The sequence below is a fragment of the Pleuronectes platessa genome, chromosome 6 (assembly GCF_947347685.1).
Source record: "Pleuronectes platessa chromosome 6, fPlePla1.1, whole genome shotgun sequence".
In the NCBI taxonomy this organism is placed as follows: Eukaryota; Metazoa; Chordata; class Actinopteri; order Pleuronectiformes; family Pleuronectidae; genus Pleuronectes; species Pleuronectes platessa.
In genome coordinates this window covers 12,574,797-12,595,258 of record NC_070631.1, presented here as the reverse complement: position 1 = coordinate 12,595,258, position 20,462 = coordinate 12,574,797, and the positions used below count along the sequence as shown (strand labels likewise).

Here is a 20,462-nt window from a genome sequence, read left to right as displayed (position 1 = left end):
GCAAATCCAATTTAACAGAAAGTCATTTACCTGATTGTCTTATTCTAAACTAAACCTTCTGATATCAGCATTTGATTATACTAAATCCTAAATGTACAATCAGAGGAAGACTCATGGAAAAAGTAAGAAATACAATAATCCACTGCAGCAGCTGAGGGCGATGAAAATAAATAAATGTAGTGATTTTTAACTGATGTCTCCTATTTTAATAAAATGCACGAGGATCCAGTGGAAGCATTTCATATTCTAAGGAGAACACAAACTGTAATCTCAATGTGTCACTGAGTAATGAGTGCATGAGGGAAAGGTATTTGGGTCGTGTGTGTGTTTGTGTGTGTTTGTCTGAGCCCCGGCTATGAGCATGTTTAAGTGACCTGACTGGACAGGACCTGAGCCGGCCAGAGGAATGTAGAGGCTGTTCAGGCTGACATAACCCAACCGAGGAATGTAAATACCATCTGCATGACCACTCGCGCACACACTCACACACACACGTACACACCTCCAAGATACAGAAAATCACTACCTTCTTTCTCTCCCTCTCATTTTATCTGTCCCCTGTCTCTTTTACTTGACTGTTTCTCTCAGGGTCCCCCTCTCTGTCTCTCGCCCCCCCCCCCCCCCCCCCCCATTCACCCGTCAGAACACTTAACAGAGCGGGGACTAAAAAAAGCTTCAGAAGCACACCAACTCTCGGGGTGAGATGGGACGTGGTCAGCTCAGATAGAGAGCACTGAATCTACTGGGAAAAAAACTAAAAACATTTTTATGGGAACCCGGGGTTTCCTGAGCCCCGTAGCCTCGGCTCAGCCCCGGCTGTCAGTGGTGGCAGCAGTTACACAAGTTTCATTTAAAGTGGATATGAGCCAAGGTACTTCTAACCTGAGCCCCCTCTCAGAGTCTGCACACCCAACGTCTTCACTTGTTTTCTTCACGTCGGCTGTTTCATGCCCGGGGCTAATTCTCAAGGGAACCTTTCCCACACGCACCCACGTATGAGCAACGGCACAAACCCACAGCCTGGCTTTTCTATTTTGTCTACACCTCTGCTGCCCCCCCCCCCCTCTTTCTCAGAGAGTAACGACTTTGTCAGCAAGACAAATAAAAAACAAAACCTTGTTTCTCATAATCAGAGATCTCACCATTACATGAGAAAGCCTCTCAAAGGTAAGTGTTTGCTTGTGTGTGTTTGCACGTGTGTGTGTGTGTGTGTGTGGTCCAAGAGATGAGTCAGTGTCTTTATGACAGAACTCCATGGTGGGAGTCTGGAAGCATCCTGACCAAGGATGGGTCTGAACACATTGAAATGTAGTCCATTATAAATACTTAATACATAGCAAATTTTTTTAATAACCACATAATCCATTGGATTAAAGATAGTTTGATCTCATCGGATGACTTTTGAATTACTTGAAAGCCGTTAAGGTACAGCATCTTGATCGCCACCTGGTGGCATGCTGCAGTATAGACCATAAATTCGTCCTCCTACATGTTAACATATGGGACATGAACCAAACAAAAAAGTCTAAATGGCTTCTGTCATTTCAGGCTGTTCTGTCATGTCCACGTGGTCAGTTTGGATATTTGATACAAAAACATCATGATTGACTTTTAGATTGACATGCATCCGACAAGAGAAGTGGAAACATTAACTAAATCAAACGACACAGTCGATTGCTGTTTACATGTCATGAAAAGTGCAATGTAACATGTCCAGGCTTGCTGGCAGCCTTCTACACATCATATCACTGTAAGTCAGCTGCACAAACACACTGGCTCCATGGGATGATTTAGTGGTGTGTCAGAGCGCCGCTGTTCTTCAAAGAAAAACTCTTCTGAAAAATAAAGCTGGCCTCAGCATTTTTAACTGCCGCTTTAATGACAGTATCGGCACATCCTGCATTGCTTCACATCTTACTTTTGCCTGAGCTGGCAAATGCAAAGTGGACCATTTCATTCCTGAGGCAACGTGCGGTCACGTAGGCTGAGCCGACAACTCATCCTGATTACACCAGCGCTGCTTGTGTGCTCTTGCGCAAGGCATTGATTTTTCATTCGCTGGCAGATGACAGCTAAAGCGTCATGTCCTCAGTGTACTTTTTTTTTAAAGGAACACTGTCAGCAGAAAGTGCAATTACTGGAAACCAGGGCTTATTCAATGCAATACAGTGAGTGAGTGAGTGAGTGAGTGAGTGAGTGAGTGAGCGAGTCTACATCCATACTCGTACGTTTTCATTTGAAAGCAGGATTACAGTCTGAAAGCGAACTCTGTCCACATGACTGGTTTTGCTCCGCGTCGAGTAATAATCCCAGTACAGACCAATGCCTGACTCGCATTGCATTCACCGCCATTCACCGTTGGAAGTCTAGTTGAGACTGACAGGAACTGATAAGGAAGCCAAAGCGGGTGACTGCATCATAGTTTCCAAACGTCTCCATTGCTGCCCGCCCAGAGTACAATGCAGTCCTGGAGTTTTCAAACTAAAGCAACGATTCCAAAATTCTCTGTTTCAGGTGCTTGAAATCTCAGTGATGTGTGTGGATGTAGCCTGATTGAGTGAGTGACAAAATAACACCATTGGTCCGGTCGCAGAGTGCTTGGGCTTTTCCCACTGGCCATTCTGCGTGAACAGTTACTTTTACGTTATCAGAGCGATTCATATCTGTTGACTCACCGCAGCTACGAGTATTGAAGCCCGTTAACAGTGTTAAAACACAATGTGGCCTGTTTCAGGTGTTTGCAGGGTTTTGCTTGCCTGTCACAGCTAAAGCAGAAACAACCAATGATGAGCCGAGTAAACACATTGTAGGATTTTATAACCGAGCTATGACCAAGTCACCAACTTTATGTCATCAGTAAAAAAAAAAAGGAACAAGTCAAATTTGAAATTTCGCATCGCCATTAACAGAAACTCAAAGTTCTACTCACGGTGCAGGCTCAGGGTGATGTTAATGGTCCGGATGTTCGTGACGGTCTTGAGGTCAGGGATGCTGGCGCACTTCAGCTGGGTGGCGGCAGGGGTGTCGCCCACATCGATCCAGCAGACGGTCTCATCCGCATAGATGAAGTCCATCGCCATAGCCTGCTTGGTGGCGATGGAGGCCAGCCGGGAGGTGGCGCCGCTCAGGGAGGTGCAGCGGATGTCATGGAGGTTGGCGATCAGCAGCATGGGCAGACGATCCACCGGCTCTGAGGACGGCGAACGAGACAGTGGAGTGGGTGAAGAGGTACAAGAAAAGAAAGGAGGTGGAGAGGAGTCATGGGTCATATGTTTATCACACACCTGTAAACACATCTCTCTCCAGTAAACAAGCTCGTGAAAAACACTGAGGGTGTCACACCATGCAGATGTAATTATCTGATACAATACAGCAGGGAGCCACCTCCAACAGAGAAACAAATCAACTCTAATCTTTTGTGGGTTTAGTGTGAGCTGCATCCGTGGTCTCTGCTGCTCTTTGTGTGTGTGTTTGTGGGCGTGTGTGTGTGTATTCTCACCATTTTTGGCTTTACACGAACGGTTGTCTGGCTGCACCAGGTAGCCCTCCACACAGCTGCAGGTGTAGGAGCCCTCAGTGTTGGTGCACGTCTGGCTGCACGTCCCGTACACATTGCACTCATTGAAATCTTCAGGACAAGAAGACAATGTGTTAACACACACACGTCTGTGATTAAATAAACAGGGATTGAACCATACTTATACAAATCTTACTGAAGTGGGTGCCTTTTGATTTTCTTCAGGGAAGGCAACACAAAACAATGGTTTCAACAAAACCCTGGAACATGCACTGATCAAGGTTAGGAGGAGTTTGATATAGAGTCCTGCAGCGGGTCATGTAAGCCACTGAAAAGATTAACTAAATATGGACGGGCAGCGAGTGAGAACTAAAGTTTTTATTTGTTTAATCACAAATTAAAATGTTAGAGCAGTTTTTTTAACATCTAAGTCAGCTCTTTTGAAACTTTGTCAGCTACAAGGATTTGCATCATTGTCAAAACCTATAACAACACCTTAACTTCCCCTCAAATACCAGCTAACGTTATGTAGCATGTGTTTAATCACAGATGATCGTGGGGTCGCAAGTCGTATGTTATTAGGTGCAGGCCGGTCCGGATCTGACTTGGAGGTTATAGCAAGAATTGACCTGTGCAGGATTCTGGTTTGATGAGGAGGTTGTTTCTCAGTAGCCAGAAAGTCTGAGTAATCAGATGAGTACTTTTGGTGTCACTTGGGCCAAGCTGGAATAAATGTGCCAAGTCACCCACTCACCTTTACATGTCTTTCCATCTGCAGCGACCTCAAAGCCGCTTCTACAGTAGCACTGAGGCCCGTCGTGAGTCACAGCACAGTGAAACTGGCACCCATGGGAGTCGCAGTCTGGTGCTCGTTCTGTGCCGGAGAAAAAACACAGACAGAGAGAACGTTACATACTGAGGAGGCAAACATTGATGTGGGGGGGGGGATAGGTAACTTTGATTTAGAGGGCAGAGAAATCGGGATAACAATAAAGGCTCAGTGAATTCGGCTCGACTAATTGTTTCCTTGATCAGGTTTGCGCACAGATAAGCTTTCAAATGTTTATGCTAATCTTCAGAGAGCCCTCCTGTCATATCCTATCACATCTCCACTGGGAGATCAGATAGGACCGTGGTTGTGGTTGCGTGTGCATGTGACAGAGAGAGAGAGAAAGAGAGAGAGGGAGAGAGGGAGAAAGAGGACGGGGGTGATTTGAATGCACATGCGTTAAAGGGCCTCGTATTTCCCGCCCTCAGAGGGAACTCAAGGACACATCCTTTTGGCAGGAAATGAAAGAGTGGAATCCACACATGCTCTCATCGTGCTCTCTCTCCCTCTCTCTCTCTCTCTCTATTTAGGGTGTGCACGTGCATGCAGATATGTGTGTCAAGGCTCGGCGATAATTGGAGTAGAGTGTCTATCGTAGGTTGAAGTGATGTGTCAGAGAGGGGGTGGGCTCGCATCGGATGTTACAAAACAAATTACATTTCACTATCAGCTTTAAACCTCTAATAAAGAGTCCTGTGACACTCTTGAGCTCAGGTTTATGAAATATTTCATTACTCAGGTCATGGGTGCTCCCACCAAAAAGAAGGCCGTGACCCACAGGCCCCCGAGTTCAATAAACAATTTGTATGAAGTCACAGAAACGAGAGAACCTGGTATTATTCTGATGATGACCAGCACTCGTTTATTCAACAACATTCCCTTTGTCTCCTCGCGTCCCCGTCGCTCCCCGTCTCCGCGTCACACACTTCCTGCCTCACTGTCTGAAAGCCTTTATCTCCGAGTGAAGACGCCGGCATGAAATATAACACGTCTGTGTTTTCATGGCGCAATCCTACAATGCAACAACTTATAGCTGCACTTTGAAGCGCCTGGACAGCTGCAACACAACGGTCCACAGTGAGCATGGCCAAAGCTGTGTCACGACACTCACTGATCTAAAGAGTCAAACTTTACTCGAAAATCGATTGAACTGGGCGAGAGAAGTTCCCATTTAGTGATGAAAGTGAGGATGACAAGACTGTGATTAAGTAAAAAAGAGAAAAGACGCTTCCACTAGGGAAATCAAATTTACTTCAGTGACTCACAAAAAAAGAGGGGTATGGTCATGGACGCACAGTAACAAGCGATAGCACGGCTGTGAAGAGCGGAGACCAGACCAGTGAAGGGCTTATTATATAAACCCTTTGGCACTGTGGGCCACAATGACCCTTTTGTTGTGGCCCCACTGAAAGGAAGAGTACCCCAGCAAAACACTGTGGCCCATATCGAATCCATTCACCGAGCCTCAAACTGTGAGGGACCACAGGAAACCAGGGAGCTAAACAGCCACCAAACGCAACTCTGTTCAAGGTCACGTCGTCCCTGCTCAGGTGGTCAATATGAACTAAATGAATATTGCTAAAAATACGAAGACATTATCTCAACCTCTTATTTTGCAAAGTATATAAAGTGTCAAATTCTTTTTTATTACTTTCTCAAAATGAATCATAACCTTATAATTGTCTTCAAAAGTCAATTACTTTTGTTTAAGTAGGATAAGACCTTAGTTATTACATGGAGAGAATGCCTTTGAAATGATATTGAATGAAAATATTGCTCAAATCTCTTGATTCCCATTAAGGCTTTTTCTTGTAAAAAAAATAGCATATTTCCAGGGTTTTGCCAAGTGAATCTTTGGCTCTTACCAGAGAACATTTGTGGATGTGTGGTAGCATGGAGAGGCTACACAGGGAGAGAAGTGGAGGTACATAATGTGAGGAGAAGAACAGAGGGCCGGAGAGGAAAGGCGAGGAAAGGTAAACAGAGGTGGAAACGAAGGAATAAAGGGCTTCAGGATACGGAGGAGTTAGAAAGTTCGAGCTCAAAGCAAACGAGAAACAGCAGCGTGACAGACGTTTGACCAGGGGTTAATGAACGAAGCAAACAAATCACACAGTGACACACTGCAGGCCTTCAGTCCTATACAAGCATACCAAGGCCACGGATTCTAGAGCGTTTTACACAGCCTCTTTAAGGCAGGAATGTTACACCTTTATTCCACCTCGCCATTCAAATACAGAATAGGGAGGCATAGTTGTTCCACCTGGCAGCAGAGAGTCATAGAGCCGACTCGATGTCTTTGTAAAGCCTAGTTTATATTTCTGTGGAGGATTAGCCTATGCCGAGGCCTACACGTCGCCTATTCTGTTTTGAGCATGTGTGCCCTAGAGTCATTCTGCAATCACACAACCAAACCCGTGGTAGCAGAGTTTGCCAATGTTGACATTTTGCCACGTCATGCCAACTGATTTCAGAATGCCAGAATAATAAAAGCCCAATTCTTCAAAAATTAACACTGAATGAAGGGGAGAAATCCAAAACAAATATTCACAAAATTCTGACCGGCCTTTTGGTGATCAAGCTTTTTACTTTTAGATTCTAGAATTGATTTAATGTATTACTTAACACATACAACACGCAGACATCATGGAAAGGGCAAAGGTGGGTTTAGTATAAACAGGAACAGAATAAGAGACGGTTAATGAAATATTAGAAAGAAGACTGAGGCAGAAAGAAGGAGGAAATACTCTTGGCCTCTGTCTACAACCCAGCGCTCAAGGAAATGTATGAAAGTTAAAAAATTTCCTCTGAAGTCAAATCATGGGGCTGACGGGTCGGTGCAACAGGGTAACGCAGGTTGAATGAGACGGGGACCAGTTGTAGTTATGTAACAAACCTGTCACGACTGAATTATTTCATAAACCTCTCTCCTTAAAAAGATCTGTTCATCTATCCATCAACTGGCTTGAAGACAAATCCCCTTTCTAAGTAAAAAAGAAATCAAATAAAGCCCTGCTACATTTCCTACAATCGTAGTGACTAAACATTCACTTGTGTAAACAGGCTATTGGAGTGTGTGACAGTTTAAAAAAGTGGTGAATCCCAGGACATTCCTACCTTTGTGCTCCACTGTCTGGAGACAAGTCCACACATGCCCTTGTCCTCTACCTGCAGCTGACAGCAGCCTGTTTCCCTACATGGTTCCATCAAAAAACCCAATTTTCTACATCTTAAACTTAATGGCTCATACATATACATCAAGTTACCAGTCCAGGTTGTTTCATGGCACAAGAAACATTTAAATTATTTTTTTTATTGTATATCTGTATCTATGCTCCTTACTTGTGTTAATGTTGTATAGATAGCCATAGCTGTCATGATTAGTTTGTATTCTAGCAGAGCACATACTATTCTATCTTAATTAAATAGATTTAGCAGATTAACCTGCTCAATAGCACTGAATCACAAAGAACACTCAGACAATAGAGCCGTTTCCTTCTATGAACCTGCCTTGTCATGATATGGTTTCCTGGTGCACACCATTACTTATAATACTACTTAGTCGTAAATGTTGCATTACTGCAAAGTGAAAGTCAGCACTGTTGGGTAAGGTAATTTAGAGATAGAGGTGATAACGGTGTGTATACGCAGGCATGTGTGCAGAACAGGGGCTGACGGGAAGGCTCTGATTTCCAAAGAGGTGTATTTACTGGAAGTTGTTTGCAGGCTGCATAGTCAGAGGGGGCAAAGTTAACATTTGCAAACACACAAAAAGGGCAGGGGCTTGAGTAATGAGCAAACAGTGGCTATCGTAGTGCCAAACAGTGGCAGCACGTGGCCCCAGACACGTAGATCTAAACTTACAAAATACACACAGTGTGGCCACTGACCCTCCCACACTGAGTAACTTGCCTTTATGAGAATTTACAAACCCACTGTCCATGTGCGTACAGTGATTGGTAAAGAGTGGCAATAAAACAGGTCTTATCATGCAAGACAACTCTTACTGGAGCCGATAAACTAATCTCAGTCAAGACCCACTCATGAATAAAAGATGAAACTGTGGTCTTTCCGCCTGGGAGCTTTAAGCAGCCTATGAAAGATTCTTATTCCCTGTTTGGTGGGACATGAAGGACAATGAAAGCCCACTGCATGCATAAGCAATAGCAGGCCATGACAATAATCAGGATTCCCTTTGGGACAGCGAGGAACAGGAGAAAGGTCTCAGGAGTGTTGCTATGACCCCATTTTCTCTTTTCTATCAATCAGTCACTTCTGAGGGAGGCAGGTCTAAGGCCTTGCCCCCAAAAAGACACCCATCACCCCCCAAAATGGCAGCGAAAAGGACAAATGCAGACTGCAGATCAATGAATACACTCAACTTTCACCCATGTGACAGAAAATCTAAATAACTGTCACTTTTCTGTAAAGAGTATATTTAGATAAGGTCTTTAAAAAAATAGACTGGATTGTTTTTGACCAAAGGACGGCAAAGATCTGTAGGTGTTCATTGATCAACATTAGAAAATCTATTTTTTTAAACCTTCTTTTGGCCGCTATGGGTCTCTAAATCAAAACATTTGATGACGAAGCAGCATGGGATTATGGGAGTTGGGAGTTATATTTTACGTTACGCAGCACACGGCAATGAACAATCATGAATGATTAAAAGTCAACCAAGATAAATTGTTGATATCTCTGGGTTTGAACATTGATAGAAACATTAAAAAAAATATGAGAACACAAGTGAACAAAAAAAAAAAATAGTTCTAGTCATTTTAATGAAGAATGGCTACATATTATATAAAGCATGGGTCAATCTGTTATAGTACATGACTGCAAGCTATTAATGGCAAGTTGTATCTGAAAATATGGAAAATATGGTTACAAACCTTACTAAGTAGTAAAACATTTTTATTTAACTTTTCTATAATTTAATTTTCTTCTTCACAATAAATCGAGACTTTCAAGAGTCAGGAACTGAAAACATACAAACTGAGTGAGAGTAAACGCTGAACCTTGGAGCCGAGCTGCCAGTATCACCATTATCACAAGGTAACTCCCTGCTATCATTCCAGCACATGAAACATCTAATCCCAAACCTTGCCACACACTATGAAAACACTAAGGAAATGTATTTAAGCCAGATAAAATTCCTGCCTGACCTACCTCGCTACACTCCCCTTTTTCTAACTACTCCTGTCAACAACTTTGGCAGAATTACTTGGACACACTGACTGACAAAGTGGGCTTTCAGACATCAGCTTCCAGGTACACTTGCACAACCCGGCAGTTTGTACAAGTAAACACTAGGGAGCTTGTGAAAGGCCAGACCTTTCCCTGAAAAGAGGGGAGCTCACAAACAGCAATGCCAAAGGCTCTGGACACACTGTGTTTGTGTGTGGGGTGATGGGTGTGTTTGGGAGTGTACTCGCAATAATGTGACTGTGTGAGCGTTTGTTTGTGTGCGAATGTAAGTGAGTGCATGGCGGCACTACAGGCACATGAACGCGTAGGTGTGTGTGTATTTAGGTGTGTCTTGACCATCGCCTCACTGGGGACAGCTGGACATGTGTCCTCGGGAACAGCCGGCGCATGTTGTGACTGGATGATATCACTGCTGCGTTGGGAAAAGGCTCGTCCAACAGTGACGACCAGTGTGTGGGACGCTCACACTCATCCACTCTGTGCAACTGTCCAACAGTTATCCTGCTCCTCTGGGCTCATCGCACTTCAATGTGCAACTTTCTATCTAATAACTCAACCGTGATAAAATTTATGAAATATACAGGGTGGTCTAATAAGACAGATTTACAGGGTATGGAAATAAAGATATACAGCTGCAACTTATGGACATCAACAAAACTCTAATAAATGTAATAAATTATGACTCTTAAAAGTCTGTACCATTGTCCATTAGTTTTGGCTTCACACAGTAATTTAGGGAGCAGACTAAAAGACTTTTGTATCAGACACTGGCTTGTTGTGAATTTGGCTATTGTATTCACTAACGTTTTTGAATTAAGTGTATTAAATAAGGATTCTTTCCGTTTGAATGGAGAAAATAAATCACTTTGTTCATTTTCTTGCCTGTGCAATATTGTCATTTCATCTAATTGTCGAGGTGAAGACTACAAGCAGTCCTGTGAGCCGCTTCTTTTCTTCTTCTATTGTTTTATTACCATCTCAACTTTCTGCAATTGATCAGAAAGTCTGAACAATGCCAAAGAAATCCCAAACTGCAAAAAAAACAAAAGAAACATGGTTCAGTCTGATCTACACTGGGAACTCTTTTGTTTGGACCAAATTTAGGTCCATTGGTCTGGACCAGGATCCGAGGCAAATTCCACGCCTGTTACTTTGGTTTGGACCAAGCTGAATGTTCTGAAAATCCGGACCAAACAGGGTAGAGTGACAGACCCCAAAGTATCCAATTGCATCCAAAATAACATAAAACGTACCAATACAGAAGAAGCAATACAGAGGAGAAGCTTTAATATTTGATAATTATCAGAAGAGATGATTCAAGATTGCAATTTTTGAAAAGCTGACAGCACCAACTATTTTCTTTAGTCCTGTTTTTGAATATATGATAACAAGATCTCCTATTCCAGGAAAGAGATATGGATAGTGCATAACTACTCCGAGCAGTATATTAAACACCCAGGGTGCACAACAAAATATAAAAAACACACGTACACAACAACATGGGGTTTTGCAGCTGCAAACAGGCAGCGCTTCAGACAGCTTTATCTGAGCACTGCCTTGCTGAACTGCCGAATACTGAGGCAACCCTCTGAAGGCGGACACTGCTGGCTCCTTTGTCTGCTGCAACAAAGACCAACACTATGGACCCAACGTGTTCCATCTCTCATTCTTCTGTCGTCCCCAATTAACAGTAGGATGGGATTCTTCTTAAGCTGCATCTGGGCTGAATGGTCATCGTTCCCCCAGGGATTGGAGAAACATCCTCAAAGCTGAGCTGCCTGATTAATTAATTACATTTCCCCCAGAAAGAGAAATTCCTTTGTAACTGCACAAGTCACTGCAGAACAGCTCATTAAAGGGAAGGTTCACCGAAAAATTAAAATTCACTCATTATCAGCTCACCACTATACCGCGGGGGGGTTGGGTGACGTGTTTGAATCCACAAATCACTTTGGTAGTGTCAGGGGTAAACAGTGTTTCAGCCAAGGCGACCTCTTCTTCAGACGTAATAAAACAGCAGTAAAAACACGACATGCCTCCATACTGCTCGTGTGGTGTCATACAAGTGTCCACAAGCCCAGACGTTCATATTCGTCCCGAAACGAGTACATTTACACCAAGTTTTTAACCTAAACGTCCGCCACCGAAAGTGGCTAAGCTAAAGGACATTCACACCGCAAGTGCCCTTGGGAGAGCGTTTGTGCCGTGTTCCGTGTGTCCGAGGGTCCATGAACACACCTCCGAGGAGGATACCAGAGGACATTTGGCTAAAATAATTGGCGTAAATGACACCACTTCGAGTTGAATTTGAATGTCTGGTCAGTATGGAGGTATCTCAAGTTTTTTCTGTTGATATATTATGTCTAAAGAAAAGGTCCCACTTGACACAGGGTCACACTCCAGAGTGGATAATGAGTGAATTCTCCTTTTTCGGTGAGCTATCCCTTTAAGAGGCCTAATACAGGAGATTATTGGATAGATATAGTTAGTCCTGAATGGGAAAACAAGGAGATGTGACTGTTTGTTTTGACCCAAAACAACAGACAGCACTCTTGTCTGTATATGACAGAAAAGACCCCTAACAATGCCATCTGTTTTACACGTCAAGTCATTAAATGTGAAGGCATGCTTGTGTTTGTTTATTACCTCTGCAGTGTGGCCCCTCGTCCCAGCCATCGGAGCAGTCGGGGACCCCGTCACACAGTTTGCTCATGTGGATGCACACGTCCAGGTCCAGACACCCGTGTTCATTGACAGGACACTGGTTCACTCGGTTTTGTGTGCCTGTAACATAGAAAAAACATATCTCAGGAAAAAATAGCACAATAACATACAGGACTCCTGTGGTCAGCCATTTAACCTTTTGTTACAGAATGTCCGCACAATTGTGTCCGAACATTCTCCAGACATTAACATTCACATATGAACAACACAGCAGGAGATTGTCCGAGTCAGACGCCTTCACGACAGCAGGAAAATCTTGGGGTGAGCTGTGGAGCCTGGGCAGAGCCTGCAGGAGGCAGGAGGTGACGTACGAGTTCTGCCACGGGTATCAAGTTTCTGTTTGCAGCACATGGCAGCAGCGTTACCTCTTATCTCCGGAAGCTCTTAAATTCCGTCGTCTTTCCAAGTGTACACCTAACTTCAGCGTCTTCTGAATGTTTTGGGGTTTATTCTTTCAATTTTTTTTAATTGTAAATGTCCGAATGATTCTTAAAATCCATTGTTTGTGGAGCTACAACAAAAAGCCAATATTTTAATGTCATGTCATAACTTGGGCTGTTATTCCTGTACAGAAGTACAAACTGATGGGGGACCTCCCAGCCTAACAGAATGTGTTGCTGTATCGTTAGGTTTTAAGAGCAACCGGAGCCCCCGATGAGAAAGAAGCTTCATTTGTATCCCCACATGTGGCATTGTACTATCTGCACTTACTCCTGTATCCACCATCAGGGGAGATAACAAAGTAGCTTTTCCTGTCACAGTACAACCGGCTGCCAGTCTGACTCAGAGCCTGCAATTACCAGGAGCTCTGTTTTACTTTTAGATTCATTATTCTGTTCCTCAAAACATTTCGTAAATTACTATATCTTTAGGGGGGGGATTCCTAACAGTGTGTGCACTTTGGTGCAAATCCAAATCAAATCTGGATCTTGTGAATTGAAATGAGGTTTCATGAGGGGACGGTGGGGCCTTGGGAGAGGAACGTGTTCTCTTAATGTGGCTGATCTGTGATTAAAACTGTAGACGACTGCAGGGAGATAAAGGGTTCTGGTAGAGTGTGACTTTTTGGCATGTGAGAAACTAAATGTTCCTTAGACAGAGAAAGAAAGAGAAATATTAAAAACAGACTTTTAAGTGCACACGTTGCAGTTACCATGTATGTCTTCAATATGTACAGTATGGCAAGAAGCACTCTGTGCGAATTTGATCTTTTGGCACGTGGTGAAGGAGAAATATTCGAAATCTCCAAAAGCAAACAAAGCCATATGGACTCTGAAGGGCTGTGGAGGACTGAGGACAGAACATGATCTCCTCTGGTCCAAAAACAGCAGAGGTTTTTTTCCACCGGTATCAGATCAGAACACACACTGGATACAGTCTCTTCCCCGCACTGTCTCCCACTCTTCTTCTTCTTCCTCGCTCACTCTCTCTCTTTCTCTCTCTCTCTTTTCTCAGCCCACACTACACAGCAAACAGTTTGCTTTGGCTGTTTTTTTTCTTCTTCCTCCTCCTCCTCCTCTAACCTCACTCTCCCTCTCTCTCCCCCTTTATCTATCTTTCTCTCGCTAACATCTGCTGACCCATTTCAGAAAAACACTAGAAGCAGAGAAAATAAAGTTCACCTTCCTTCACAGGAAACGATCTGCAGACTCCTGCAGGTTGTGCGCACGATGCGGGGTTTCTGAGGGCATGATATCTGCATATGCGCCGCCTGTGGTGTAAAACCTGTTTCAGATGCCTACTTCAGAATCTCCCAGTGGCAGGGTCTTTGGCGTCTGAATATTAAGAAGCCGTTGCAGCCAAAAATGCAGTTGCAGACTGAGGGTCTGTGGATAGAGGGTGTCGCACTGTATCCTGTCGAGACTGTGGAGCCGGCTTAGAGAAAATTCCAACATAAATATTATTGACTTGACTTGATGTATAGTATCTAATATTTTCTTTGTCATGCACAGCTGAGATGTGGGGACCTATATCAACTAAGAAAGTTAAAAAAAAACACACATCTCAATAGCTACGACTATGTATATTCAAAGTTATATGTAATCTGGTAAATAAAAGCGTGGATATGCATGAAGACTTATATGATGGAAACCATTTATAAAGTCACGTAAACCACACGCATTCCCTCTGAGTCCACTCAATCCACTCCAGGGGGATTAACAACCACACATAAAGAACATAAAACGTAACTCAGCTCAAACAAGTGCCTTAAAGTGACAAGCGCTTCCATAATAATCCCACCACCACAGAGGCCTGCGTGGAAAATGTGCCACATTCGAACAGAGAATTAGCCTCTAATGCATCTGGCTTAGGGAGGGGGAAAGCAGCTCTACCCATCTGGGGGACGCTAGCATATTAGCAGCCCTCCAACAGCTTCAGCCTCTAAGCCTGCCTGATTTACATTCAATAAACAACCTGGGGATTTCTGCATGAACTGCAGGAACAGGAATAAACTGCCACGCACACTGGAAATGAAAACCCCTGCCAAGGATTTAGCATTTGTCAACAGTTTTTCCTCTAAAGGACGAGACATGGTGAATGTCATCTGAATGACGGTGATTCACTGTGGTCGTGACACACCAGTGTCTTTGCAGACTACACGTAAGTATCCTTGATGAGTGACATGTTAAGGATTGATCTGTCAGACAGATTAACTAATATAACAAACTGTGTGTGTGTCGGTTACAACGTCCCAGGAACCTGTACTTTCTCACACACACACAAACAAGTATGTACAGTTATCCTTATTAGGACTTGGCATTGACTTCCATTCAGAATTACCTTTGCCATGACCAATTCATATCTAACCTTAACCTAATCACAATTCACATTGTATCTCCAGCCTTAGACCCAGAGTGGTTATACTGGCAAGGGTCCTCAAGAGGGGACGGAAAAGTACACACACATTTGCGCAGTTGTCCTTATTCAGACTTTCCATTGACTTGACTCATAGTGAAAATTATAATCAAAACCTTTTACTTAACCACGACTATTCCTACCTTAAACCTTAATCTGACACAATTCATGTCTTACACCAAACTTAACAAGGACCTCAGAAATGACCAAGCTTTGGCTCCAATGTGTTCCACTGGTCCTGGCAAGGTCAGTGTTTATACTGGAAAAGGTCCTAAAGATGTAAAGAAAACAAGCACCCGCAACATCAACAGCCCCTTCTCACCAACACACAAACACACTCCTTCCTGTCCACTGGCCAATCAGAGAGCACAATAGAAGTTTCTGGAAGCACACTACACAAGCTGCAAACCACGACACAGACAGAAAGATTTGTTTGAGATCCACAACACAGTAATACCTCGGAAGGAGCTGAATATGGACCAGCAGCAAAAAAACAAAAAAAAACCACCGGTTCATTTCCAAGCTGCTGTATATGATACCCTTTCCTTTCACGTATCATAGCACCGCTCTGTGACACATTGATCTTCTTTCAGCAACCAATTCCATAATTTGTTACAACTAAAGTGGTGTTTCAAACCAGATTAAACTAACTGGTTGCCTTAAAAACCCCTTTGAACAGTCTCAGATTTAGCATATTAGTGTATGCCTGTCCCATGTGAGGCAGTGTAAACGTACATACAACGATATAATTAGCACTGAACATTATATTAGAATAATGTGATGCGTCACTTAATGCGGGGATTGCACAGAGTCTTCTGTAAAGCTTGGCAGCCTCGGAGGCAGCACTGCACCTAAGAACAATGCGAGACACTCGGCAGTGACGTGGTTAACGTGCAAAGAAAAGGGGGAAATTACCACCCTCACACCTAATAGAGGGCAGAGGGGGGATAATTATCTTATTGCACTAAACTGGGTGATCAGCTAACAGTGGCATTAGATTAGCCTCACGGTGTCTTCAGAGATCTGAACCGATGAAACCTTTCTCCAACCTGCTGTGTGATATCTCTCTGTCTCTCTCTCTTACATTTCTTATATGAATCTCACATTAAAGAAATGAGTGCTGGGGTTCATCATGATTAAAACATTATACACTATACGAGTCAGAATACACAACTTATGTTCAGTTATTAAAACTCTTATGGCAGCGTATGCTTGGTGCAAACACAATATTACATGTTTCCCCTGAGTATTTAGGAAATGCATCACTGCTCCTCTCAGCTTCACATAATCCCCCGAACCCAGATCACACATGTCCTTCGCATGTTGCTTTGGGTTCGGCTAAACTTGTAAAGACCAACACAAGGCATCAGGAGGAGGGTCTCTCCCAGTGTGTGCTTCCCTCCAACACCTCTCAGCACCACCATCCCCCCACTTCTCAGTTATGCAATGACCTTAAATTTGGATCCCCTGTCGATCTTTTGTCCGGAGCATAAAAGACTCCTATTCTTCCTGCTCTTTGGGTTCCATGGCAGCCCCTGACTGACTTCCATAAAGTCTGCTGTCAGCTCAAATGAATATGTTGTGTAGGGTGACAGGCCGGCCTGCCCACTGACCGACTCTCCTCCCCCCCCTCCACACTCTCACTTTCTGTACAACAAGCACATGGCCATGCCGAAGCAGCAGCACAGAGGACTTTCGGCGTAGCACATTCTGCTCGCACAGGAAGAAGACCTGTGATGTGCTGGTTTTCCCACCCACGCTTATAATTCATACCACAACCTGAGTCCTGAGATAACAGATTGTAAAGTAACGAACAGAAATGCTTGTGAAGTGTACTGTATGTAGTGTCTGCACAGTAGAAGAGGGCAGTCTTTACAGATCACGTAGGCTTGAAACGTCCCTGCAAGAAGTTTGGTCGTTTAGTCTCTCTATCAGTTTTATTCTGGAAGAGGGTCATGTGACAGGAGCAGGACGAATCCGCGTAAGGTACGTCGTGAGCGTCTCCATCACCAAATATATTTTTTTCTGCTCATCCAGACTAATACGCTGCCCCCTAGTTTTCAAACTGCAAAGGGGGCAGCAGCGTTTCCAAATTTCTCAGTTTTACCGGCTCTCAAACTCAGCAGTTCTGGGCTAAAGCTAAAGGCACCGTGATCATTTAAACAAATCTGCAGGATTAGTAACTTACATTTATTTGGTCCAACTAGATCTACAGTTTCTTAACAAAGTTGTAACGTCCTACAGCCACCTTTCACGCCCACAGGGTTCGGGGGCTTGACCCTCACTAGATGGAGCTCGGGTGGAGTATCACTTAAGGCTGAATTCTTTCAGTAAAACAGCAGTCAAACTATTAAATCTGGGGACCTACTTATTCCAACATGTTAAAGGTGTTGCCACAGTGAAACAGTGCAGTGTCTAGCAATATATCCATCGGACTACACTGCATAAAATCCACAACAGACCATTTCCCTACAGAAAAGAGACAGCCAACAAAAAAAAAGGTCACTGTCTGCAACAAGGGGAAAAAACCATGAGGCGATTACACCAGAGGAAAGACTGGAGATGAGATATGAGGAAGAGGGATCAGACGAGACTTGAGTCTAGCTTCTCCAGCTGCTCCGACAGACAGAGAAGGAAGACAGAGGGACACGGGACAGACTGACAGAGGGAGACAAGGAAACGGGGCGTGGAGGAGACAGGAGAAGAAGGGGAAGTGGTGCCTGTGTGGCGTGAGAAAGCGCTGTGTTCTCTGTCTGTTGATAGGCCGGTGAGGAGGGCTCAGGGCCACAGACCAGGGGGATTTACAGGGCTTTGCTCCTTCCTCTGTGGAAGCAGTGTGTCAACCGCTGCCACTACAGACCCTCCTAACCCTGCCCGGTGCCCCCCCGCAAGTATAGCTGCATGCCTGGGCGTTTAAAGGATCGCTCCCCCTTAACTCTACTGTAAGGAGATGGGACTATTGAAAGAGGATCAGAGCTTAACAATGCCATTTCCATTTTCCTCCTGAGACTAAAGGAGTAATCTGCTCATTTTCTCTTATAAAAGGCTTCTTTTGTAAGATCATCCCTTCTCCTCATCGCTCTATCCCTCCATCCCATCCCACCACCTCTGCAGTCTGCTCTTCCTGGTCGTCACGGAGAGGTGGCCGGGGCGTGACAGTCGGATGGGCCGGACAAAGGCCCGGGCCGGTGGAGAGATGGACGGATAACCTTGCTGTGTGGCCCCCAGCAGCCTAGGGTAGCTGCATGGAGAAGATAACTCAATCTTCCCCTCAGACCTTCACATCCACTGACTGGATGTGTTTCATGTATTTTCACCACAGTTCTGTGTCACCACTGCTCCCTCAGCTATCTATCTGAAGCAGTTTCCAGTGCGTTAGTGCAAATAGTCCCGTTGAAAGCACATCGCATGAAATCAGGAGCGTGTCCGGATTCGAGGGCCCACATTGTTACGTTAAATACTTTTAGCCTCTTCAGCCATGGGACCCTCACTTTCATTATGAAACTGCATTCCAGGTATATCCCCTCAAAATTACTTTTTTAAGCATCAACAAGGAAAACATTTGTATGTGCATACATGTGTGTGTATTAGCTCCACAAGCCTATGGAGATAAGTTAAGTGACAACTTGACAGTCTCAGAGCAGGGAGCGGCTAGGGTTTTGCAAGTGTTAACTAAGTTGAGTTATCAGCTCATTTTCTCCCCCTCAATGAAAGTGGATAACACTGCATGGGAATAGAAAGGCGGTGTATTTGCATGACTGAGATGCCTCTCACCCCCTGCTGGGAAGTCCTCCTGTGGACAGTTTCATGCCAAATCGGGGGTCAAAAAGTCTAACAAGAGAATTAGGGGCAGGCAATGGTTGCATAAGGTTTTTCTCGGATGTTGAAAAGGATTCCTTCGTGGCGAGGGCTTCTCATGACAGAGAAAGTGCTTTACATGCTATGGCTTACTCCAACATCTGCCCCCATTCGCCAGCTCAACCACAATAATGCATCATAATTGAACACAGGCTCGGATCTCTGCCAAAAATGCAGTTTTTTTTTTGTTTTTTTTTTTGAACTGCACGGTTCAAAAAGAACAGTGAAATGCAATGCAAGTTGTGACACAGTACTTTGGATTTTAACAACAGCACCATGAAAGTACGGTTACTGAAATAGATTGGAAATGAAAGCTATGGCTGTCAGATGTCAGAGCCCTAATGATACAGTGAGATGGAAGATTTCACTGGAAGACCGTCCCATTAACTTTTTCCAGTTACTTTTATAACATGTCATGATCTCATTACAACCCCCCCTAACCCCCATCTCTGCGTAACAAAAAAGCCTAGAAACAAAGAGTTGAAAAATCTGCGAAAACAATGCAGAGTGAAAGAGAACCTTCTATTGGGAGGTGTCTCAATGGATTTACCTATGTTTCTGGTACTAAACTGTAAATAAACTGGATGTGTACAACAAAAAACAACCACAAACAAGTTAATACACATCTTTCTGGTCAAAAAACCTCATCAGTCATATGCAGGGATTGCAGGCTTGTGTAGTGTCTGCTCAACATCTGCGAGAATAAGCCCAGCACCGACACAAGCCATTTTCAGACATGGTGTCGGGAGATTAGGTCTGGATCTACTTCTGAGGTTTCCTTACACACATGCACAACGCAGCAGGAGGTTCTTGGCTCAGACGCGTTCGAAACAACACACAAAGCGGGAGGATGTCACAGTGACTCTGCTGCGGAGATCGTGTGTTTTTGTTTACAGAACATCGACTTTGGCTCTTATCACCAAAAGCTCTCATGACATCTCCGTTGGTGTCGTGTAAGAATGGCACCACGTTTTTTCAGCTTTACTGGACAACACAAACACTCTCCCTCACCTCTATATCACTGCTATCTCTTTTACACCGGTTAACCTATACATGGGTTTGCCTCTCTGCTTTTCTATTTTCATGTTCTATGTCGCAGCGATACCAGAAACCAACACATTGGAAGGGTGAAGTACATCATAGTACAGAGGAAAGCACCTTGCAGACCAAAGACAATGTTACAGTGGTTAAACTTCAGTCCCTCTTTCTCAACAGCGGATGAGCGGGTTTTGGTCGGTTATATTTTGAATAATACGAAGAAATAAATCGCTGGCTATTGCCTGGAGTTCCAGCGTTTCATAAGGTTGCCCTCGAAAAGGTGCAGTCTCTGTTAGACAAAAAATGAAGAAGAAAAAAGAAATTAGTAAATAAAAAAGTCTACTGCAGAGTCATGCAGGGAGTAAATTCTGATTGTATCCATTTCCACTTTAGATCAAATCCAGATGTTCGTTGGATCATTGATCTGTGGAA

The 20,462-nt window shown here is 43.9% G+C and overlaps 1 protein-coding gene across 1 annotated transcript in view; it reads right to left on the bottom strand.

The window, feature by feature from the left end:
• Positions 1 to 20,462, bottom strand: part of lrp1ab (low density lipoprotein receptor-related protein 1Ab) — an 86,795-nt gene that overhangs the window by 50,300 nt on the left and 16,033 nt on the right. The window contains exons 3-6 of the mRNA XM_053425153.1: positions 12,201 to 12,338; positions 4,272 to 4,391; positions 3,500 to 3,628; positions 2,930 to 3,190 (exon numbers count right to left, since the gene is read on the bottom strand). Of these exons, the coding sequence (XP_053281128.1) occupies positions 2,930 to 3,190; positions 3,500 to 3,628; positions 4,272 to 4,391; positions 12,201 to 12,338 (648 nt within the window). The remainder of the gene's footprint in view (positions 1 to 2,929; positions 3,191 to 3,499; positions 3,629 to 4,271; positions 4,392 to 12,200; positions 12,339 to 20,462) is intronic.